General features: G+C 33.8%; 1 protein-coding gene across 1 annotated transcript in view; it reads left to right on the top strand.

Moving 5' to 3' along the window:
- KIF6 (kinesin family member 6) overlaps positions 1-26,515 on the top strand; it is a 154,672-nt gene that overhangs the window by 40,891 nt on the left and 87,266 nt on the right. The window contains exons 8-12 of the mRNA XM_061989631.1: positions 2,641-2,784; positions 6,255-6,341; positions 11,537-11,640; positions 24,319-24,424; positions 25,749-25,887. Coding sequence (XP_061845615.1) covers positions 2,641-2,784; positions 6,255-6,341; positions 11,537-11,640; positions 24,319-24,424; positions 25,749-25,887 — 580 coding nt within the window. The remainder of the gene's footprint in view (positions 1-2,640; positions 2,785-6,254; positions 6,342-11,536; positions 11,641-24,318; positions 24,425-25,748; positions 25,888-26,515) is intronic.

The following is a 26,515-nucleotide window of genomic DNA, read 5'->3' as shown; positions in this document are numbered from 1 at the left end:
AAAGCTTAACAAATGGTAAAGTTAGAGTAGGTATACAGGACAGTATTTAACAATTAGTTTTCTTGCTCTATTTGGAATACTAAAGATATTTATGAGATTGTATATATATTTCTGCTAGAAATGTTCTTTGTGATCTTCTCTCCTTTCCACAGCCAGGATCAGGAAATCTGAATCATTGAACTAAAATGATTGTGTTTTATTTGCTTCAGGTATTGTAATATGATAAAATATTAGGTTCCCCTCGTGTCATTTTATTCCTCTACTAATGTCAATCTTCAAACTCTTTGAGAGGGGAATTACCTTTAATATTATGGGAGTTTTAAATTTCTTTTTCCTCCAACAATCTGATCTAAATTTCCCTTCATGACTACAAAAACAAGAGAAAATTTTTGTGAATGTGATAAGTATGATGGTGAATACTGATCACACTCACTGTCTTCTTTTCTAGTATCTCTTCTTTCCACCAGGTTTACAGACATTGCCTGTATTCCATTGCATACCTTCCTTTCAGATATTTGCTTATTTATAAAAACTTAGTGAACATTATGTTTATATCTCCCTGATCTACTATGATATATGATTTGCTGATGTGCATACAAGCTATTCTAATGCAAGGATAAGAAACACTTGGTAATCCATGAAACCAGCTTTGCGGATGCTGTGCTATTAAGTTGCAATCACTGAAGATTTTAAGTGTGGATTTCAGACCTTGCAATTGTAAGGGCAATTTCTTCCTAAGATTGAATACACAATATTGTTTTCATACTGTGGTAAACACTGTTTTTGTTGCCAGAGATTTGTTTGTTTGTTTGTTTTTAATTCTACTGGAGTTCTTCTTTAATTTTTTTTTTATATTATAAAGTTTTATTATATTTATCTCTATTTATAATCCAGTGTATGTGTGATTTAGTAAAATTTACAGTTGAGGAAATCTGTTACAACTTTGTGACTGCCTATATGTGAAAATTCTTCAAAACTGCAATTAGCAAATAGACTGGTTGTTCCACATACTGGGAATATTATTTTAAATTTTGTTAACAAGAACAAATCACTTAGATTTCATTTAATCAGTGATCAGAGATATTTGATCTGTCAAAAGAAGAAGCTTGAGGCACAGCAAGTGGCAGTTAGTCATTTACTATTCCATTGAATTTTTTCCTACTTCCTATTTGTTTACATTTTACCTTGAAGAACAATGTCTGTTATAGTTATGGAAAGTCATATGGGTGATTCTAAAATGTACCTTTTCAGAGTCATACAAGTTGTACTTGGGATCCTTCCATATTTTTATTATGATTTTTATGTGTTTATAGTGCAACATTGCATGAACTTCTCTGAGTCTGAATTTAATAATGTGTAGTGTGTTTTGAGATGCTCAGGTTTGAAGTGCTGTAGAAGCATAAAGTATTAATATTTTGTCATGCAACTTTTAACTTCTATTTTAGAATAAATGCAGTTGGAGATAAGCACATTGAGTTCTGTCTGAGATTTAATATCATTGATAAAAATATTTTCTAATACTGAATTATATACAGTAAGAAATATGTTTTTGTTCAGTGATAGTTGGGCCATGCAATTCTGACTTAGTTGTGTAGCAGAGACATAGAACGTGTACACTAGACTACTTTGAGATTTCTATGCAATATTATAAACTAATGGAGATATATATCTATCTAACAAGTTGTAATATATGAGACTTGAAAACCTTAATCCAGGAAAGAATTTCCAGATTCCTTTACAAGATACTAATTTTCATATTATGCATTCATCCCTTTCAGGGCTGCCAGTGTAAGACTTAGAGTAATAAGAAATCTTAGCTTTCTGAAGACTCTTAAGAAAATCTAGTGCCTCTAATCATTTAGGATATATCTCCTAATCATTTAGGATAGCTTGCACAACTCATATAGCTACAGTTTTTCAGTACTGTGCTTGGCCAAATAATAGTTCAATTCCTTTCTATCACAACAGATCATGGGGTAGTCTAGCTTTTTATTTAATAATAATTAGGTATTATAATGTAAACAGCTGGGAAGAAAAACTGAGAATAGTAGGTGTACCATTTCCTTTTTGGCTAAGACATGTATGTTCTAAACAGAATTGTTTCTTTACAGTGGTATATTGTAATCATGCACCTTTTTATTTGTGTTCAACTTTTCAAGATACTCTCTCTGAAATAAATGTATTGACCCCTCTAACAACCACATGCTTTAAGAATGTATAATTTTAAAAGTATTTTTTGGCAAATATTAAGAGAGGTTTTACTTGGATATGATCCATATTTTAATATTATGATAGAAAAAACATGAAGAAGATTTTCAATAAGTTCTTGTATCTTAGGAAAATTTGGGGGTTTTAGTTTATCATGTTCATTTTCCATGTTTCTGAGAAGCTGTAAACCTAGGGTATGATATAATTTATTTTGTCTTTCAGGTCCAGGTCCTGCAAAGACATATGAACACACTGAAATTTAAGTTTAAATTATTTCAGTAAAATCACTAGGTTTTCACCTGAGCACATAAGAGTAGTTTCATTGTATCAGAAGTTCAGGTTCCTGAACAGATTGGTTTTGCTCTTTTTATGCATCAATCATTAATAGATATGTATATTTAAAAATGTCTTCCATTTTTATTACTGTTTTAGGTAATAATTGCCCTTGCAGAGAAAAATAGGTCCCACATTCCATACCGAAACTCTATGATGACCTCAGTGCTAAGAGACAGCCTGGGAGGAAACTGCATGACTACCATGATAGCAACGCTCTCTATAGACAAAAGAAACATAGATGTATGTTATCTCTATCTATTTTCAATGACGTTTTCACTTGTCTAAAGATCTTGCTCTTATGACTTTTATTATACAGTTTGCAGTTCCTATGTAGTGATATTTTCTTCTCTTTGCATACCAAAAGAGCTATAGTGACTGGGGCTACATGTGGATGGCGACCCATCACCAGTAGCCTTCTTCAGGGTTCAATGCTGGGGCCAGTTCTGTTCCATATATTTATCTACAATTTGGATGCAGAAGTTTAACCATTAGCAAGTTTGCTGATGATACCAAACAGAGATGCTGTTGACTCCTTCAGGAACCAGAGGCTTTGTATAGAAATTAATAAGATTGGACAACGATTAATGGGATGAAATTTAACAAGTCAAAGTGCTGGACTCTACACTTAAGATGGAGTAATGCCAGGCACAAGTATAAACTGGGAGAGGAGCAGATGAAGAGCCTGGCAAGAGAGGGGATTATCCTGTTGCATTCAGTGTTGGTGTAGACTCACCTTGAGTGCTGTGTGCAGTTCTTGGGCCTCTCAATAGAAGAAAGATGTTAAGAACCTTGAATGAGTTCAGAGGAGGGCAACAGCTGGCGAAAAGGCAGAAAGGAATGTCCTATGAGACTAAGGGCTTTGGGCTTGTCTAAGTTGGAGAAAAAAACCTTTGGGAGGCAACCTCATTGTTCTCTACAGCCTTCTAAAGAAGGGAAGTGGAGAGAGAGATGCTGAGCTGGGTTCCAATGATAAGACATGTGGGAATGGTTCAAAGCTGTACCAGGGGAGCTTCAGACCAGACATTCGGAAGCATTTACCGAAAGGGTAGTCAAACACTGGAATAGGTTTCCTAAAGAAATAGTCAATGCCCCAAGCCTTTCAGTGTTTAAGAGGCATTTACCTTAATAACACACTTTAACTTAGTCAGCCCTGAAATAGGCAGTTGGACTAGATGATTATGGTAGGTCACTTCTGACTGAAATATTCTATTCTAAAATGTGTTGCAATGTGAATACATGGAACCCCGCTCAAAGCCGTTTCCTGATTTTCCATATCATCAAAGTGTTCTAATGTAAAAAGAACACCCCCCACACTGTTTTCTGAAATACAGTAGAAATCATTATACTAAAACCATACTTTATCAAATTGAAGACTTTTCTTCTTTAGAAATTATATTTTGCTGTTATATGAAAACAAATTGTTAAGACTTGCAATCATGTAATTATACAAGCATGATTTCTGTTTGCAAATGCAACTGGGGAAGTTTGTTAATAATTTTGTTTTCAGGCTGTCAGGGATAGGCATCATTTTGGGCATCACTTCATCAAGTTGTATATATCTTGTGATCTTCGTTTCTATTTTGGGAATATTTAGCCCAAGCAGTTATCTGGAGTAGGCTACTGACAATGTTCATGTTCTTGCTTTAACAAATATCCATCTAAACAACAGAATTCTTCTTTACTCCTTCCAAAAATAAATTAAAAAAACACCCTGCTACCCAAAATCTGATGTGCGAGAGTAACATTAAGAAAGTTGTTAAGTCAATTACTAAACATATGGAAATGTCAAAAAAGGACAGTTCCATAATTTTATTTTTGAGTTCTGTGAGTCATTGTGAGTTGTTATGGTTTTTTTTGGTTGTTTTTTCTATTGGATAGAAATTTCACTCACAGAATTATGTCCCCCCCCCACCCCACCCACCTATGAACTGAACTTGTTTGGTAAAAGCAATTTTTTTAAGGACCTTGCTTTGCCTCTTGCGGTGAAAGCAATGAAACAGAGAATTCAAAATAAGAAAAGACACTCAATAGAGTACTATACTAGAGAACTAGATTTTATTCCTACTTCTACCAGGGTGTTTGTATACAATTTCTCAGATCACTTACATCACATTTTTTAATGGTAGTTTTGTGAAGTACTTGAAGATGTTGATTCTGAATTGTAAATGTATGACTTAATATAGCTGGAACTGAAGTTGAATGAAAGTTGATTTGAATATAATGATCATAAAATCATAATTTTTTTTTGTTTTTTTTTTACATTTGACAGTAATTTCCTTTCTGTTAAGTGTAGTCATTCCACACACTTGCATCAAAACAATAACCAGATGATTGATTATTTTTTGTGAATCTCTCATGTAATGATAAGCATGGTACAAAAAATTATTAGGAAATTAGTAGCCATCAGCTTTATTTATCAGTTTGATGGCATTGAATAGATTGTAAGCTAAACATTGGAGACTAAACATTGGAGACTAAACATTGGAGACTAAATTGATTAGCTGCTTGTGAATTTAACATATACTTCACATTGAACAGGGCAAACAGGTCCAGTGAAAATATGCGTGCATACTATGTATATAATTACTCTAAATATATACAGAGAAAGCGTCAGTTAAAATCACATTAGCTGATCACCATTGCATAGGAATTGTACAACAGAGGCTGTTAGAGTCCAGCTAAGACTGTGTGCAGCTCTTACCTATAAGGCTTTCCTTTCCTTTCCTTGAAAACTCTACTTTGATTCTGTGTGTATACATATTACATGATTGGCAATAATTCCTAGTATCTTTCATCATGTAACCCAAATTCAGATACTACCCTTCCAAGCACTGAAAGAGACATGTCCTATGGGAAAAGAGCTATATGATCATATATTTAAATTTATATTTTAAATGTTGGAAGACTGTAAACTGCAAAATTACTTTGATTCTGAAATAGGAGTCTGTAATAGTTGTAATGTTCTCTTAATGTAAGGGTTATGCAGAAATTGCTACATTTTAAATGCAGACTGACATATCAGAAAATTTTATTGTGGAGTTTATCAGGCATCAGTGGAACTTCTAAGACTACTGCATGTTTTATTGTTTGAGCTAACTGATAACAATTGCTGACATTTTATTTATTAGGTAGACAAGTTGTGTAGCAGAGTGTGGCACGTGAAAAAACAATACCAAGATATCCTTGGTTTCATTCTGTACCCTAGATGGGAGTATGCACTGGTTGTCAGTTTCCTCTACAAACTCGCTCTTGCATGCATAGTAGTTGCAATCTCCCAACCTGTTTCTCAGTTACCCTAGATGTCTTCCCTTCATCTCTTTTCCCAGCTTTTCTCATGTACACATTTGCACCAAGAAATTGGTTTTGAGTTTGTAGATTTCTCATATTTCAAAAGTATTTACCTTCTGAGCAATATGGCTTTCTTATCCTTCAATGCCAGCTGACATTTGGAGCAGAGCTGATCAGGGGATTGACTGAATCAATAAAATGTGACAATAAAATGTTACTATCATTAACATGATGACATAATTTCCCTTTAATATTGCTATTTTGGAATATGAAATGATAGATTCTTTCTGTAAAATATACATAAAATAGAAACTTAGTTTGATGGTTTCATTAGCAGTCTGTTCCACTTACCTGGTGCAAAGCTAACAGAACTCTTTTTCTGCACTCATTTTTTCTTTTTTTTTTTTTTCTTTTTCTTCCAGGAATCAATCTCAACCTGCAGATTTGCACAGCGAGTTGCTCTTATTAAGAATGAAGCAGTTCTTAACGAAGAAATTGACCCCAAATTGGTGAGTTGTCTAGGGGCAGGGGGAAGGAGATTGCTTGTTTTAAATCTGAATAATCAATACCACTCACATGGATGTTGAGGATTTTATACTGAATCAGTCCATTAAATGTTTTTTAGATACAAGTTCTAGGGTTTTTTTCTAGAAATATTTGAGTTTTGGTCACAATTATAATGAATTTAATCTTTATGAAACCTCTAAAGGCTTTCTCAACTCTTTAGGCAATGAGGCGGAATGGTCACTTTCATGATTGTGTTTGTGTTGCTTATTTTCAAGTTTAAGCTTCTAAATAATAGATAAAAATAGATGAATGTCCCTAAAACTTAAAAAAAACTACTAAAGTTACTAGTTACTTGAAGAAGGCACACTGCTGCACTGAAAAGCTAAGAAACACAGATTCAGTCCTTCCTTGAGATTGGTTCAAGGAATGTTGTAGCTAGAAAGAAAACTCCGTAAAGTCACTATTAGGTAAAAAGGAAGACAAGTAAATGAGATGCTGAAATAAAATTTCCACACTAAAGTATTAGACTGATGTTCGCGTTCCAAAGACCAACAGCAGAACTATGCAGAATGGATTGGGGATCTAGGAATTGAAGAGAAGGACAGAGGTAATAATCTACATTGGTAAAGCACAGAGTATTACCACATAAAGAAAACAAGTTTTTTTGTTTTTTTTTTTAATATGCATAGCAAAAATTTATTTTGGTTTTTTTTGATTATTTGGTTAATCTTTCCTTGGAAGATATTATGTGTCTCTAGCTTGCTACATACCAGATTTATTGGAAGATATGCTCTGTAATTATAAGTTCTGTTATATTGAGGCACGCCTTTTTCTGCATTACCTAGAAAATTTATTTGCTTTGTAAATATAAATTACACATATTAAGAACTGATTAATTCAACATAATATGTCAAATAATGATACCTACTCGATTGACTGTTTGCGTACTGAATATCAAAGATGATTTGTGATATGGGAAATGTTTGGCTGAGTTTGCACTGGTCATGCTAAAGCTGTATATGTGTATATAATGAAGAAAGAACAATGAATGCATTTCAGTGTATCCTCTATCTCTGTGACACAGACATCAGATGAAAAATATATTCAGATCAAGCTATTATCAGAAAAGACTGCAGGAACTGGAGCTGTTTAATCTAGAGAAGAGGAGACTGAGGGGGAATCTCATTAATATTTACAAATATCTAAATGGTGGATGTCAGGAGGTTGGGGCTTTCCTTTTTCCTCTTGTACCCTGTACCAGGACAAGGGGTAATGGGATGAAGCTGGAACACAAAAAGTTCCATTTAAACAGAAGAAAAAAATTATTTTACTGTGAGGTGGACGGAGCCCTGGCACAGGCTGCCCATGGAGGCTGTGGAGTTTCCTTCCCTGGAGGTCATCAAGACCCACCTGGACATGTTTCTACGTGACCTGATCTAGGTGGACCTGCTTCTGCAGGAGGGTGGACTAGATGATCTCTGAAAGTCCCTTCTAACCCTTACCATTCTATGATTCTATGTTATTCTGTTCGTATTTGAACAAGCAGTATTTAAAACATAGTTTTTAATAACAATTAAAAATTTGAACTGAGCTTTGCACAACTAGAAATATAAAATCTGAATTAAATATTGTATTTTCTCTAGTGTTTTGTGGTTTTATGATATACTAGTAGCATCATCAATCTTTTTAATTGACAAAATTATTACTCTATTTCTAAATTTCTCTTGACTAATCTGTAATTACAAGTATTTTGTATTTTTGTATTTTTTGTATTTTGATCTTCTGAACTGGTTTGGAAATGCTTTCCTCCTGAATGCTAGGCTGCAGAATGCTAGGTTAAGTAACATAAGGGTAACACAAAAAGCATTTGTTTTCTAAAAATTGGAGATGGCAAATTGTTTCATTCATTGTGCCTTGACAGTAAATAACATGTTTCAGTTATTGTTACGGTTTGTGCTTTAATTTTCTTTTGTCTTTTAAGTTCAAAAGGAATGGGAGATTCTTGTCAGATTTTCTACTGGTTTTCTAATTATTTTATTTATTTTTATTTCCAAACCATTTCTAACACAGACAGCATCACACACACAGGAGAAAAAAAAAAAAAAAAAAGCAGAGTAAACCCAGGCACTGAAAAACTTGTTCATTTTTATCTATCTGTCTTTTTTTTCTTTCTATGTAGCCTTTATAGTAGTAAATCATGCAAAACATTTCTTCCACAGTCACAGAAGCCTTTGATTAAAATGGAACACATGTAGGCTCCTGCACATTTACTACATCCTGTGGAGCTATACTCCAAGAGTTTGGTATGTCTCGCTCTGCAGGATCATTTAGCAAGTAAAGTAAGTGTACTCCTGAGAGCTAGAAAACCATTCCCTCTTGTGGAAAAGACAGGGGAACACAGGCTTTGTGCTAATTTTGGAATTTGTTGCCCATCCTCCCAGGTTGCAAGCTGATTTAAATAAAAAGCTGGACTTCTGATTTTTTTTGGTGTAATATTAAATGCTACTTATTTGCAGTATTTATCACCTTTAAGTTGAATGCATACTTTATATAGGGAGTACATAATTCCTCTTGATAGATCAGGGTTAAGTCTAAGTGTTGTATAAACTTTATTCCTCATAATGGAGACTTACAGACTGTGTATCTTACAAAAAAGATGAACTTGTACCTCTTCTACTTTTTAAGTGACTCAACTTTGAACTCCTCTCACTCCTGACCAAAGGATTTGGTTTAAACTGAAAAGCAAATTGTTGAGCCTGAACTAAGTGTAATCTCTTCTGGCATTCCTTAAAAAATACAAATGAAAATATTATCACAGACTCATAGAATGGTAGGGGGTGGAAGGGACCCCTAGAGATCATTCATTCCAACCCTCCTGCAGAAGCAGGTCCGACTAGATCAAGTTGCACAGGAACACATCCAGGCAGGTCTTGAAAATCTCTAAGGAAGGAGACTTCACAACCTCCCTGGGCAGCCTGTGCCAGTGTTCTGTCACTGTCACAGGAAATAAGTTTTTCCTCATGTTCAAGTGGAACTTCCTGTGTCGGCTTGCACCCATTACCCCTTGACCTGTGACTGCGCACTACAGAAAAAAGACAGTGCCAATCCTCTTGGCACCCACCCTTTAAGTGTTTATAAGTGTTGATAAGGCCTCCCCTCAGTCTTCTCGAAGCTTAATAGCCCCAGGTCTCTCAGGCTTTCCTCTCCAGAAAGATGTTTCAGACCCCTGATCGTCTTGGTAACCCTCTGCTGGACCCTCTCCAGAAATTCCCTGTCTTTCTGAACTGAGGAGTTCAGAACTGGACAAAGTACTCCAGATGAACCCTTATCAGGGTAGAATAACAAGATAGGATAACCTCCCTTTACCTGCTGGCCACACTCTTCTTGATGCATCCCAGGATGCCATTGGCTTTCTTGGCCACAAGGGCACATTGCTGGCTCATATTTAGTTTATTATCAACCAGGACTCCCAGGTCTCTCTCTGCAGAGCTACTCTCCAGCAGGTCACTCCCAGCGTGTCCTGGTGCATGGGGTTGTTCCTCCCCAGGTGTAGGACTCTGCACTTGTCCTCATGAGGTTCATCTCTGTTCAGTTCTCAAGCCTGTCCAGATCTCACTCAATGGCAGCAACATCTATTACAAGTTATATAAATCTATCGATTTTTGTTTGTCTTAATGATAATTGAAAATCAGTCTTTTAGCCATATCCTGAAAATTGCATATGAGTTGTCAGATTGAGGTTAATCATACCGATTGAACATTGAGGAGGGGTGATCCTATCAGCTCAGCTTTCTGCCATGTTATACTCCAGCCAAAAATTTTATTTTATTAACTCAGAAATTGACACAGACTACATCAGTGTAGGACACAGACTACATCAGAGTGTAGCTCCAGAGTGAAGCAACCTCCCATCAGGTTAAAATGCTTGGCCTGCAATATTCTTGAAGCTGTCTTGTGACATCTATAATTTACAGATCACGACCTTAATAGATTCTTAAATAAAATATTAAGTTGCCTGCCTTTCATACTTCATAGTAACAAATGCATTACCAGGAAGTTTAGGGTTAAAAGAAACAACCATATATATGTTTAGAATATTTTAATTTTTAAAGTAAAAATATTAACTTAAAGTTTATGAAGTCATGATTAAACATTAAAAAAAAAAAAAAATTGAAGGGATTTTAACATCCAGTGTGTCATCAGTTCCAACGGTCTTATTTCTTGAAAGTGTATTCAATCAAGAATGATTCATTTTTCCTTGAAAACAATTTTCTCTTCTTTTGCACATGGAATCACTGTACTCATATCCAGCTAAAAATGTCATTGGACTTGATACATTTGAGCCATTATAAGGTGATGCATCATTAAAACGATCAATCATAAAAGTATCCAAAAACTTGCTCATTCATGTTTTAGATTTAGGCACCTGCATATCGTTCATGCTCTGTAGAGTCTGGCCTTGAGAGGCTAATGATTTGTGAAATATGCTTTTATAGAGACATTTTTTTGGAAAAGTACAGGCTCCAATAATGAGCTATTAGAAATTTAAAATCTAGTGCAGTTCTCCAAGTCACTTGTTCATTCATTACTATTCACTAATACAATTTAATTTCATTCTGTTGCTTTATATTGTTAATTTGTTGTTAGGAACAGATACCTCCTACAATTATAGTATGCTGTAATTGTAATAAGAGTAGAATGTTACATGAAAAAGGAGAAAACATGAGATTAACATGCTAAAATGTTGGTTTGGATATTCTGTTTCTAAAAGGAAGGTTATAAAAAAAAGTAACTTGATGTGTAATTCTTTTTTCTAACAAAGATATCAGTTTGATTTTAAATGAGACTTCATTACTAACAGGAAAAACTAATGAGAGAGAAAGCTCTTTTTATTCCTATGAAAAATTATTTTTCTCTTCTGTAAATAATCTTTTAAATCAGTAAATTCTGTGTGTTAGAATACATGACTCTGCAGAAAATTTACTGAGTTTGGAAGACTTTTCTTGTTTTTATAAATGGGAAAAGAAAAAAGTGCTTGGTACATTTAAGGCATTTGACTGATTTTTTTAAGAAAGATGTTGCAAAAAAAAAAGAAAACCAGAGTATAATATTTCCCTAAACTCAGCCTTCTAATGCAAAAATCATAAACTAGCTATTAATCTGTAGGTGATGCTTTGTTTTTGCTTTGCTGTTTGTAGATGATTGTCCAGCTGAAAAAGGAGATCCAGGAGTTGAAAAATGAGCTGGAGCTGGTGACTGGCAAGCAAAGAACGTCAGAGCTTTCACAAGAAGAGCTACTTCAGTAATGACTTTTTACATTGTTTTCATTTTCTTCTTTGTGGTGATGCTTTTCATCAGTTTCTTTGTTGGCATAAATATTTAAATTCATCTCAGAGTTTTAAACTTCTCTGAGTGAACAACAGAGTGAAGTTAGGTGTCAGGTTAGAATGGCAATTTTCCATAAAATGTTCTATGAGGCTGCTGGCTGTGATTTTGCAGCCTCAGCTTTGAGGAAGTGAAGTAAAGTAAACACAAAGGATGGGAATGCCTGTCAGATGCCAGGCAAAAAGAAGTGTTGCATAATAGTGGAGAATAAAAAAAATCTCTCTCCAAACTGGATATACAATCTGAGTAGAATTCAAGAAATACTGTTTGTGCTAAGTATCCTGCTGCAGTGTTAGTTTGACATAAGCCAAGAGAAATCTTACATTTCTGATACACGATTAATCAATGTCTTAAAAGCCAACTATTCAAATTTTTTACTGAGCGTGTTATTGAAAATGTATGATTAATTCAAATAAGTGTTGTAACATCTCACAGCTTTTTGTAACAGATCAGTACAGCATGTAAGAACTTTCTACGTATAATGTAGAAATATCTACTTAGATATAAAAGTTCACAACAACTAACTTGAATTCCCAGTTTTGAAAAATCGATTCCTGTTTCATCTCCGTGCCTTATCTGCATGAAGATGGTAGTAATTAGAGATTTTTTTTTGGTTAGTATATTAATAGTAAATGAGAGGAAACTGTGAGAATTTTTAGTCATATTTTAATTTCTCTTAGAATTGGTTAAAAACATTACCACAGCTAACACTTTCCCCTGACATCTGGGAGATTCTGCACATGTGCGGACAAGCTGCTACCTTGAACCTTGAGTTTTCCACATAGATTCTTGTCATTATTCTTGGGTTTGATTGATTTCTTTTCTTTTAATTCAGAAACTGAGATCCATATCAAGGCTGAGGAGCTAGAGGGTTATGCATATATTTGTTTTACAGAATTAATCTGAGTGATTTTCAACACAGGCAGATACCAATATAATTTTCTAATTAGAAACGTCCCAACAATTCCTACTGGGTTAATATTTATTTATCATTCTGCCCAAAATAAAGGGAGTCTGATGGACCAAGAACATTACAGGGTAGCACTGGATGTGACAACATCAAACCATACAAAGAAAATTAAAGTAACAACAAAAAAAAGGTATCTTTTTCTCTACATGCAAAATGATATGCCTTTATCAGCTAGTTTCTTTTTATCCCGACAGAACTAGTCCTTCAGAAGATAAATGACTCAATTCAGATAGACCTGAATAATTTAAAAATTCATTCAAAGATGTACTTTCTTAACATCATTGTAAAAATGTGTCACATGAATTTTCCACTTTGATGTATTTTGCTGTTTAGATTGTATAGGGAAACTGGGGTTTTGGAAATAATTTGGGGTTTTTAGGACAGCCTATTTCCTAAGATTTAGTACCTGAGTTTGTGGTATGAAAGCAGCAGTCTTATTAATGGGAATAGGTTCACAGCTGATGAAGTTTTATAGTATGAGCATGCAAAGGAAAACTAGGAATGTACCATCTGCATACATTTGCACTATAACATTCATCTGGGAGGCCATGTTTCAGAAATTACTGACCAGAAAGTGTATCCGTTGTATGTTTTCCTTTTTTATCTGTATAGCACATCATATAGTGTGTTACATTGTTGGAAAAGGTTTCTTCAGAGATCATAGCTAGGAATTTTTCACCTCTTTCCTCCAGAAAGAAGCAGGGAGTAAATTTATTGAGTTTCTACTTGTAGTAAGACATAGAAGGAGAAATAAGTTCCAAGGACCTTGGCTATATTAAAATAACACAAAAAAATTGTGGTTTTAAATTTATCATTTATTTATGTTTACTCAGACTCATCTAGAATGTGTATTCATTGTTTCAGTAATAAGTTCTTTATGGAACAAATTATCTGCAATTAAAATATAGAACAAAACTGAAGTACTGCTGATCAAGATACAATACTTTCCCCGGGGATCAATAATAAAAAAGAACATTTAAACTTGTCAGTCATAAGTACCATATAATATCAAGTACCATATAAGTACCATATAATGGCCTTGTTCAAAGGTCATTATTTTTAATATTGACTTAAAATGGAAAAAAGAATTGGATATATAGATTTTTTTATGTACAGCACAGTTTCAAGCAGAGACCAGAAGATACTACTGGAAAATAACTGACATATACATGAGTCAGACTGGCTTATTAATACTATATACTGTAGTTGAATGGAATGTTGAAATATAAGTGAGGTTTTTTTAACAGCTAAGTAGAGGAAAATATAAATTGTCAGTTTTTTTGAGTTTTGCATTTGTATGTTTTCTTGCAAACAGAGTGTTCACACGTAAAAAACTGATGTAGTCTAAACATCCAAATCAAAGTATAATGAAACAGTAATATAAACAACTACTACTTCAATGAAAATATCTTTATGTGGTTTTGAACATGTATACATTTTTAACTTACTTTTGTATGGCAACAATATTTGTGACCATGCTGGTTTTCATCTGTCTGGGCCCCCTGTCTATAAATGTCCTTAGCATATATAAAAATCAACAGATAGCCTCTAAGTGTTCTGTCTCCAGTTAGTCTATCAATGCATAACACAGCAAATCTTTATGACAATTCTGTTGAGACTGTCCATCTGAGTTTAGAGCTACTTAATATGTGGAGAGTTTTTTCCCATTAAAGAATAAATACACAAGTGAGTAGTACAAACAGAAATATTGGCCTAGATGAGGGCTGATAAAGCCATGATTTACTATTACTGGAAAATGACTGTCTTGTGGTTTGCATCTGGTTTTGTATCTATAATGAAACCTAAATAATATTAGTTAACAGGAGACATATGGATTAGATTGTTATGACAGATAGAAGAGGAAAAGAAACATGGTATAGGTGATAATGCAACAAAATTGTTTTGTATGCTATTTGGAACTGCCATTCAAGAGGGGATTCCAGATGGAATAACCTTTGTTTTTCTTCTTTTTTTTTTAATTGATTTTTTAACGTTCTTTTAATATGCCAGAGGAAATTTTAATGAGAGTCATTATGGATTCATTTTATTACAAATAAGGTAATTAACCAGTAAGGAGAAGTGTAGCTAGAAGACTACTTTCTGTCTTTCAAAAATTGATGTGTTTTGATTATTTTTATTCTGATTCATAGTACGTATTTCAAGGGTGGTCAGAGGAAAATTAATTTGTTTAAAGCATTCTATGACCTTTTTATATTTATTCTTTTATTCTGAACACAGGTTATCAAAGATACAAAACAGATCAATGAAAAACTCCATGCACTAAGTACATATTTATTTTGTTGCCTCTGCTCAAGTTTTTATCTCAGGCACTATTCAGTAGAAGATGGATGCCAAAAGGAAACTTGGTCCAGTAATATATGTGTAGATCCAATCCTATTTTTTTTCAGTTTAATAAAATAGTTACAATATTACATAGATTTATTGCCACGTATGTTCAGGAAATATTTGTGATTACCCTGGAAATACATATTATGTTAAAACGTTATATATGTATGCTTCTTGACTTACTAAAGTAAAGAAATTCCAAACATTTCTTACAATAATTAGCAATTCCATTGGTTTACTTTTAGGCATTCCAAATGAAATCTTTGGCCTACTCAATGCAATAAAAATTGCTAGATATTTACAGTTAGGATGTGAATAAGCTAATTAATTATTCATTGATTTTTTTACTCACATAATAACTGTTTTCTGGTTTTTATTCTTATTATTTTTCATTTAATGGAAGGAAGAAAACACCCACTGAATAAGAGTTTCTCATAAACACTAGTGTGTCACATTGTCACTCGACAAGTTTATAACAGATGTTCTTAACTTTATTTTGTATACTGATCATTTGCATTATTATTTTATATTTTTTATTTTGTTATTTTATTCTCACAAATGTTAAAACATACTTGAATTCTGCTGCTTTCATTTTGTTTATTTAAAAAAGCACAGAAAAAAAAACCCAACAAAATAACTATACTACAGAAATGATTAAGAACATAGTTCATAAAATACTTCCAAAATCTGAATTACTTGCTTTGGATCTTACCATCTACCTCATCAGATGTAAAGGGCTGATCTCTAAATGTTCCTTTGAGCTGTAGAATTATTTTCTTGTTTAAGGGGAGTAAAAAAGAGGGAAAAAAAAAGAACCCTTGGCAATATTTTTTAAAATGTAGACTAAAACATCATACATTCCAAATAGAAGGAAATTGTTCTCTCACAGACTTCTGTGTTATGATTTAGAATAGAATTAAATGGCTTTCAAATGTTCTTTTGGGAGTTTGGTTGGGTTGGAGTTTTTTTTTTTTTTCAAGAAGTATGCCAAAAGTAAAAGGGAGAATCCTTTTTCTTTGAATCATTTGGGATTTCTTTTGTTGTTGTTTTTGTTATATGTGAGCTCACTAGCAATTTACAGCGTGTGCCCAGAAAGTCAGGATTTCAAATCAAGGTCATGTGTTCCAGAGCACTCACGCTTCCATAGCCTTTGCCAGTTGGAATTCTCTAAGAACAAGACCGGAAGTACTGGCTTAGCACTTTAATTTATTAATAACTTTACCTTATTTCTTTCAGATACATATGTTATTACAGACACTTCTATTTTTTACTTCAACAGTCATATATTGTTCATCTTACTCAAGTTCTGGATTTCTCATTACTACTTTCTGTCTTTCATTTTTCTGTTTCAACATTGTGACATCTGTATGCTATCATAGTATTAACAATATTGCACTGTTGTACAATATAGAGTTTTAACAGTTACTCATACTTAAGCTGTTGAACAAATGGTTTCATTTACAAAGCAGAGCAAATGTTCTTATTTGCTGATGTCAGTGTTCAATTTCAATTGCAAGGTGGAAGAAATAGAAGCATATTACCTTGCCCTATGTCAACACAGTTTTGCAGACAGTGGGTTTATGTAGAAGACTGGCTGACATAAGGTGTGTCGGAAATATTCCAGAGAAAAGAAGCTACCCTAACTATAAAGTAGTTTGAAAGTGTCTCATGTTAACTTGTATCTTAGATGCATGATGTAGAATACTATTAAATCAATGTATTTCTCTAGCGAGCATTTTTTCTCTTAAATATTATAAAATCTTTAGTGACAGCACAGGAAGTTCAGATTCCTAACACAAGTACCTAAGCTGGGTGCTTAAAGTAAACGTAAATACTTTTCTGTGACCTTGTTATTTTATTCTGAGGTCACTGAAAGTTAAAAAAATCTTATTTAAACTGGTAACTTTTTACATTTAAACTATTGATAGATAGTTTGAAGTTCTTTTCAGTGGTTAATATGTTTGTTTTACTGGAGGGCATGGAGCGAGACAGAAAAAAAAAGTACATATGTACTATGTCCTATAGATGACTACATGTGTCACCTAATGTCACATGGTTTCAAGAAAGGTAATGACATGCATTATAACACGTTTCGCAATATATCACATCTTCCTCTTAAGGAACATCATTATATTGTCAACATTTCAGTCTTACTAACAGTCTTTATTTTCCTATTTATGACAGTTGCTATCTGTGCAGACATAAGGGAAATTTGAAAGATTAAAGGTCATAATATTTGCCTGTGGTAGTATCACAGGATTTAGTTCATTGTACCAACTCAAAGGCCAGAAGATTTCCAAATTTTAATGTATAACAGAAAACTCCAATATCATCCTTAATAACTAAGTTCAAATTACAGAACTGGTAAAATTTTGAAAATCTGTAGCATTTCTTTTCAAGAATAATTTAGGTTTGTGGTATTTTTGCTATCAAAGGATTTCTAGTGGTATTTCTGATGTTTTCAAAAACATTATCTGAAGCTTTTAAGGAGTTTAAGTCAACATCTTGCATGATCCGTCCCAATATATATAACATCATTGGATTAAAAATTCTGGACTTGTGCATGATTTCCAGAATATCTGCATAGTTCATATAATACAATACTTTATGAATCTCTTAGATAATTTTATATTATTACCAGGGGGTGCACAAATTGAGGTACAAACAAAGGAAGTGTAATATCTGTGGGTTAAAAGAAAATCTGTATTGAGGTTTACATTTCCTTATTATTTCCTTATTTCCTCCCTCAATTTTGTATTTTCTGACTGTATAAAACAGTCTGATCATTTCTGGACTTTTTTTTTTCCTTTACATAATTTACTATAATCTAAATCTCTAATCTAAATAATCTATTAAAAATACAAAATTGAATATACTAGAAACTTAGCCCTGAAGTTGTTCAAGTTTTTTTATAAGATACATAATTTGGGAGGAAGGCTGCAATAAAATAAAGCTATTCTTACAAATATCTACTGGGGGATTTTACAAAGACTGAGGTAATTAATTGTACTATTTATTTATCTTAATTATTATTTTCTCAGGAGTTAACTTGATTTTATTATTAGGAGTTAAGCTTCTTTTGTTAAATTAGAGGTTAAGCTGCTATTTCTTTACGCAGAAAACAGCATTATATATCAACACATATATAAGTTGATAATATGTTAGATAATTGCCATCATGTCCACTACCTATCAGTAATGTATTACAGCTCTTCTCAGGGCAAGCTCAGATGTGTTCTGTGTATCTTACCTTCTTTGTCATGCCATTAACAAAAATATCTGGAAATATCTTCCCTTTTTCCTCCTGTCCTCCATAGCATGATGAAATTTGCTGCTTAGAATCACCATGGCCTTCCCACAGTGATGCACATTTGAAGCTAACTTATGTAGTTATCTCTTATTAGATATAGTGGCAATTCTACTTCAACTATCTTGTATTTTTAGATAGATTCATAAAATGTGTGGAGTTACTTTTTCTAATACCACAGACTTATTAAACTTAAATATAATTTTGAACGTGAATTTATGAAGAAATTGTAGAATCATAGAATGGTAGGAGTTGGAGGGACCTTTAGAGATTATGTAGTCCAATCTCCTTGCAGAAGCAGATCCACCTAGATCAGATTGCACAGGAACGCGTCCAGGTGGGTCTTGAAGACCTCCAAGGAAGGAGACTCCACAACCCCTCTGGGCAGCCTGTGCCAGGGCTTCCTCACCTGAACAGTGAAATAGTTTTTTCTTATGTTTAAATGGAACTTTTTGTGTTCCAGCTTCATCCCACTACCCCTTGTTCCTGTCGCTATATACCATAGAAAAAAGCGATGCCCCAACCTCCTGACATCCACCATTTATATACTTGTAAATATTAATAAGATCCTCCCCCAGTCTTCTCTAGACTAAATAGCTCCAGTCCCCTGACCATCTTGGTGGCCCTGTGCTGGACTCTCTCATGAAGTACTCTGTCCCTCTTGAGCTGGGGAGCCCAGAACTGGACACAGGACTCCAGATGAGGCCTCACCAGGGCAGAGGGGAGGCGGAGCAGAACCTTCCTCAACCTGCTGACCACACTCTTCTTATATGAGTGTGTTACCAATAGGAGCGCTACCGCAAAAGTCTTTGTAACCAAACTTATTTAATTGAAGCAACCTCTCCCATTACCTCAAGTGTTTCAGTAGCTTCCTTTTTTGCAGTCTATTGTTCATATACTTGGATTTCCATTTTGCTTGTCACAGAGTTCAGAGCTGACACAGAAAATTAATTGTTCTTTAATTGAACTTAATTCTGATACACAATATACAGTGTCAGTGAACAGAGTTTAAAAGGCAAACTGTCCCAAAAATGAATCATGGCATGTAAAACAAGGTCAAAATGAGTCCTTCCAAATCTATGTTTTGAGACTATGTGTCCTGCATGCTATTGAGAGCTCTAAACTTGGCTAGGAGTGCTTTTGTGATGCATTTCAGCTGTGTAATTTGCATCCTAGTTCATACAAACGTAAAGTTGATTCAGAAGTGGATTTTTCTTTTAAAAATATGAAAGTCTGCTATTTAATAATTGGTTAAAAATGATGTAGCACAGTGCTCATCTAATCAGTCTGGAGTTGGGCTACTACAAAAATAGCATGGAATTTAAAGTACTGTAAAGGGAAACCTTTTGTGGTTTGTATGTAGTCTAAATAGTACACAGGCTTTGTTAAATAAGAATTCTTGAAGGGTGGAATGTAACAGAAGTGAAATAAAGTTGATAATGTAAAAGCTGTCTCTGAGCTGCAGAACTGTATGTTTACATTGCTTGCAAAAAAAAAAAAAATAGAAAGAGGGAAATGCTAGACCAAGAATTTGAGACAGACTCATTAACCAGAGAACACTGTTAGCTTAACATGTTTTCATCCCAAGTGCTTCAGATAATTTTACTGTGGATATTCTTCCCAACATCAGCGTAAGAATAGGCCTTGTACTTGACATAGCTTGTGTTTTCAAGAGTCTGGTATCATAATTCAAACCCACCTGGATCAGCACTGTAATACCTTTCTTTTTTTTTTTTAACTCTGTTTATGTATATAAGACCATAAATGACGTGTTGCTGTTCCCTTGGCATTGATTTAAAAAATTGTTTTGTCTGTGTGTTGATTTTTTAGTAAGTTTTCTGGTTTTCCTTTTTTTTTTTTGAGAAAGAAAACCTCATTCTTAGTTTACTGTTGGTTTTCAGAGAAAATCAGTCTTTGATACTTTCATAGTCTTCCTCCTTCGTGGAATTTCTGTTGGGAAAACTATTCCTCTTGATACAGCAGTGTTCTGGCAATAGGCTTCAGAATAACTTATAAGTTAGGCCTGCTGTTCTTAGGACAGTACCTCACAATCCTAAAAGAAAGAATGCAGACTTATGAAAAATCTCATTTTTAGGCTTCATCTACTATAATAACAATAAATAATATATATTTAATGGTCTATAACTTCCATTAACTAACAATGTACAAGAGAAAAGGAAAAAGAGAAAACCATTTTGGATCTCCAGAAGTTAGACAAGACACTTTCAGGTAACACTGATTTTTATTTTTTTTTCCCATCACGTGAAATCAGAAATGATTATCCATGCTTCAGGTTTTATTAGCATGAAAATATTATTGAGAGCCTTAGTAAGCAAAAACTAATGATTGCAGCAGCTGATGTGCTAATGTTAACCACAACAAATAAAAGACTATTAGTTTAATATTTATTTCTACACAGAAGTAAAGATTTTAGCATTTCCAGCACAGGAAGGAATTATTTTAGTTTTGTGATTTCAGTACAAGTATCTTGTGGCTAGGTACTTCTGTTTCAGATTAATGTAGCCTTTTCTGATGCAACTCACCAGTATAACAAAAACTTCTCAAATTAAAGTAACTTTAATTGATGATCTTACATTAAAAGTGTATCAAATTCTGAAATAAAGATACATGCTGCATATTTCCACTGAAGCAGTTAAGTGTGACTTATAAGCAAGTCAGTAATTTTCAATTCTATGTTTGTAGCTATCTCTGTAATTAGGTTTTCATTGAATTCCAGTTAATTAAACAGTTTCCATCATTGCTTTTTCCCATCAAGCTGAGTGCACTGTGACTTTTTATGCTGAGCAGTGAGAAGACTGGGGGCTATTTTTTATAAAGGTCTCTCTAGTGTGAAATAAAATTCCTGTTGGCAATCCTCCGACAAGTAGTATAGAGAACATCTCTTTCTTTAAGTTTCTGCCTCAGAGAGTGAAAAGTATCTCTTTCTAGGCTTTTTGTTGTTATTTTATTACTAGGGTTTTGGGTTGATTGTCTTTTATTTTAGTTCCGGGATTATTCTTTTTGCCTACTGATGGATATCTTACAAAGGGCTCATAATAGCTCATTTTTTAAGTTGATAAAAAAGAAATAGAATATCAAAACAGAAACTGATTTTTTCTGCAGTCCAGATTTGTGTCTTGGATTTTATTGTTTTTCTGATTGATCGTGTGTGTTTTTTGACATAAGCTATAACAAAAGTGAGGTGTTGTTTTGTTTTGGTTTTTTTTAATTGACTTTTGGCAATAGATTTAGTTGGGAAATTAATGTTCAGCCTAGGGTGTTTTAGAAGAAATAAAACTCAGTCAAAAACAATAATTTTTCAGGTATGTTTTCTATTCTGTACCAAGCGTGCTCATTCCTTTTGCAAGTTCATTTGCAAAATTCCCTTCTTTGGGCAGCTTTATTTCCTAATTTCTGTTTTGAGATGCCATACAACTATTAATCATTATTGTTGGCATAACAGCAGAACCTGATTATATGTAAATGTAGGGATTGATTGCCTGGGTCTTTTTGCAAATATAGTTAGCAACATTTTTTAGAAAGTAGAACAAACTAAGAGAGGTCTAGGTATATGATCTCAGAGCTAAACCTCAACAACCGACCACTGTGAGGTGAAAAAAGACCTTGAGAAAAAAGATCTTATATTATTTTACCTCATTATTTCATATTAAATGAGGTATTTACTCTGGCACACATACATGCCTTTGAGTAGCAACTAAAGCAAGATTTGCTAGGGAGTTCTCTTTTAAACATCGAAGCCTAGCTTTGTTCAGGGCTGGTCTATTTTATGTAGTTTTCTGATTTCATTCTTGCTGACGTGTATTTTTGCAACAGTTTTTGGTTAGCAGAAAAACTTTAGTATGCATTCTTCATGTAGATAATTAAGGATCAGTGATTAGGTGACTATCAGAAGAAATTATTATTGCTAAGGAGAAAGGTATTATCCATCTCTTGAAGCTAATTGAAAACAAACAAACAACCAGCCCTCCCCCAAACCAAAAGAAATTTTAACTCTTCTTTGCTTACAAAAAGGGTTTTTTCACTTTGCCTCTTTTGATAGAATGACTGCAGCCCATGTTTTGACTGGAAGGATTGTCTTGGAGTTGTAACTCTAAATGTCCTGTATCAATTTCTGAAATACTTTAGAGCTTTCATATATTCCATATATTTAATTTTAATTTATATGTATATTTATAGGTACAAATATAATAAACAGCTTGAGTCATGAATATTCATGACAAAAGGAAAAGAATGTTCATCTTGTAGAATTATCTTGTCCCTTGTTTCTAATTCACTTAGCAAGCAGATGTACCTTGTCAACATATGTTAGGAAAAAGAAAATGTACTGTCATTATTCTTTTTGTTCCCTTTGTCTTTTTCACCATTCTTCCATGATTCTTTATTGTCTTGATTTATTCTGCAAACGTCTCTGGAAATGAACTGTAGATAACATTGATTTTTTTGTTTTTAAAAAAGGCTATCTTGTCCTTGTAGAAGTTCACAGGAGAGTGTTTCGATTGTTTTCACAATCCTTGAACTGTTAAGATATTAAGAAGAGAAACTTAATTTAGCATCTAAGTTGCATTTGTATCACATTGTCAGTTCATTTTTTACTTTTGTTTAATGCAAGTGTAATATACTTGAATAACTCCTAGAATATCCAGAGTGTTTTTGGACTGTGTGTTTGCTTTAGAAAGAGTTATGGTAATTTTTACATGGAAACTTTAAAAAATGTGAGGAATGACAGTGATTCCTTTTGCTGGTATTCATGGTGATTTTCTTTGTTTCTTTTGTCGTTCTTTTCTTTTTTTTCTCTCTTTTTTTTTTTTTTGTCCATAGTGTTTAGACTAGGTTGGTCTATTCTTGTGCTAATTCTTAAAAGATGATGTTTTTAAAATTTATCTGAAAATACACTGAAGATTCTTCTATTTCCTAGAATTAGCAGAGGCTGATTTACATTCTGCTATTCCAGACTTGACTCAGTGTTCTGGTGCTGAAATCAGTTTTTGCTTCAATGTAGTCCTTGGGATGAATTGAGCCATTCTGGTTTTTTCATGAATGCCAAAAACATTAAAGGTTGTATAAGAGAGAAGAAATAGCAGGTTATATTTATAGCTATAGCTTGTTTAATTTATTACTCTTGACAAATTTATCTTCACTCTTGATTAACAAGGAATAATAATTTTCAAAATATTCTTCTTCTTTCTCTTGAAATATTTTTACTTTCTACAATGTTGTAATGAAAATGGTGCAAGTTAATGCAATTTTTTTTTGGATTCCCAAATCCTAAATCTGTGATAATCTGACTATGAGTAAATTCCTGGCAAACAGGTAATGTTAGTAAGGTTAAAATGTTTCTAATTTCTAGTTTAAGATTAAAGGCCCATTTTTACAGATGACTTCATATAGTCAGTCTAGACAGTCTAGATATAAAATCTTTTTTTCACTCGTTTCCTCTTACTAACTGAAATTGATAAGGTGCTTAAGCTAGTGACAAATACTGACTTTCTTTGTGTCTGTGTAATCACTATCTCATTCTCATAGTAGTATAAATGCCGTTCTTTTCCCAGTGCTTCCACAAATGCCTACGTCTACATGTGAAGGATTAATTATCCTCATTATGGTTAGCTTGCCTGCAGAGTATGAATAACCTCTTGTACTACTGTTGAACGCTTCATGAAGAAAAAATCGTGGCAATAAATAAAATATTGGTCTCTCTTACTGAGCAATTTTTGTAATCTTTTAACTTGAGAAGCAAATCAAGGCCAGTAATGCTTCTATAGTTAATATTTCTCTTCTACCATCTCCTTTAAGTCCTTTATGTGTACAGCTCATATTGACTTCAGCAGCAAGTGTGAATTTTGCATTCACCTTAAAGGAATATAGCCTATTAATATCAGTCAGGTTGATAAATCTTGTATTTGACACATTACAGTGTGTTGGTTTGTCCATAAAACTGCTATGTATTTTCAGGTTGGATGAGCTAATTGAAACGTTTCTTGAAGATAATGATCCTGACAGCGCTCTGGATGTTGGTTCTGACACGCGCAAGATCAAGTATTGCTTCATTCATGTGAAGGTATTTCTTTTGAACATAGATGGAATTGCAGCTGGCAATGAAAATAAATGCATTCACAGTTGAAAAGTGTCAAATCATACAGTCACAGAATCATTTCAGTTGGGAAAGACGTTTAAGATCATCAAGTCCAACCACTAACCTCACACTGGCAGGCCCATCACTAAACTAAACCATACCCTTAGCACCTCATCTATGGGTCTTCTAAATATCTCTATGGATGTTGATCCCACCACCTCCCTGGGCAGCCCGTTCCAATGCTTAACAACCTTCTCAGTGAAAAAGTTCTTCCTAATGTCCAATTTAAACTTCCCCTGGGGCAACTTAAGCCCATTTCCTCATGTCCTATCATTTATTACTTGGGAGAAGAGACCTACTCCCACCTCACTACAACTCCCTTACAGACTCCTGTCTCCCCTCAGCCTCCTATTCTCCAGGCTAAACATCCTCAGCTGTCTCAGATGCTGTTCATCAGATTTATTCTCCAGACCCTTCACCAGCTTCATTGCCTGTCTCTGGACACGCTTCAGCACCTCAGTGTCCTTGCAGTACTGTTGAGAGGCATTGGAAAAGTTTAAAACAGAAGAACTATGAAGTGCATGGAAAATTGCTATAAGTTTGAAATTTATTTGGAAAAAATCATCTGTAGAAACCTCAGCAAGGACCTCAGCATGCAGTAAATTCTTAAAAGAGCACTGGAAATTATCAGATTTAATACAGACAAGTTATTTGTATATAGATAGATGCGTCCATCTGTATTCCCAGCACTATGGAGACTTTCTTTTGGATGAACAATGGTGAAAGAGATAAAGAGTAAGAACACCATATCCCTGAGTCTGTTACACTAACACTTCTGATGTTGTTTTAAGCCCTTCTAAATCATTGAGCAAACAAGATACACTTATACTAGAAAGAGCAACTGAAATTAATAGAGGAAACAATAGAAGATAATAGATATTATTCTACATGTCAGGATATAATTTTCCAATATAATAGTGTATACTTCCTTGATCTTAATTTATTATCTTTAAATAATTAGCTTTTAGCTATTTTGTCAATACTGAAATCTCTGTGCCACTAGAGAATACTGGATTTTATGTGTAGAAAGAGTATATTATGTGCTTGGAAGTGAAGATCAACAAATATAGCTTGTCCTGTAGTTGACACATTGCATATAACTTCACACTTAACTGGTGGTATGGTTTTGCTCAATCAAGAGTCAGGAAAGGTCTTACCGTTTCTACCATGGCTAAACAGTCTCAGCGTAGACTAAATACATAGCTGGAGGTAATGTTAAAAGAGTGTGCTCTTTTGTTTCTCCTAATAGCAACTAATGAATCATTCAAAGATTTCTAATAAAAAATCGCTCTCAGAACACGTCTCTGAAGAAGGATATAACAAGGAAGAAGGAGAAGAAGAGTTGAAGAAACTGAAACAACTTCTGCAGCAAAGAGATGATGAAATCAGTATCCTTTGTCAGAAAAAGAATTATATTTGGGTTTGAGCTGACTCGACTACAATGTCTTTTGTGCCTGTGAGACAGGCATTAGCTGTATGGAAGGAAATAGTCTCTACTGACCCTACTGTGTTAAAGCAATTACTCAGTTCCCAACTTTTATGTGACAGGACTCTTGCTTTGCACTATTTCAGTTGTTCTATTTCAGTTGTAGCTGAAAATCCAAAACCCAAAATCCCCGATCCAAGCATCAGTTAGCTCTAGAACAGTCCAATCGAGATCCAAGTGTCATGGATCAGGCCATGTCTAAACTACTTTCCTCAAGCAGATTAAACTATTTTTTAGAATGGGAAACTGATGCTATAGAAAGGCTTAATTATTACCTTAAAAAGAATTCCTGTGTTATTTTTAGCCAAATGAAGTACTACTTTGGGGACTATTGGGAAATTTATCTTTAGAATAAGTATGAAACTCACACATTTTACATTTAATTTTAAAATTTAAATTGAAACTAAAATTTTGCATAAAAAATACTAAACTGCTCAGACGTGCTTTTGTTCACTTTGCTGCCTCACATGGAACATGAGTAGCTGCACTGTTACATGATGAGTGGGCGCTACTTTTAGCAGGTTATCAGA

Source organism: Colius striatus, chromosome 2, assembly GCF_028858725.1.
Source record: "Colius striatus isolate bColStr4 chromosome 2, bColStr4.1.hap1, whole genome shotgun sequence".
Lineage (NCBI taxonomy): Eukaryota > Metazoa > Chordata > Aves > Coliiformes > Coliidae > Colius > Colius striatus.
This window is presented reverse-complemented; position numbering and strand designations above follow the sequence as displayed.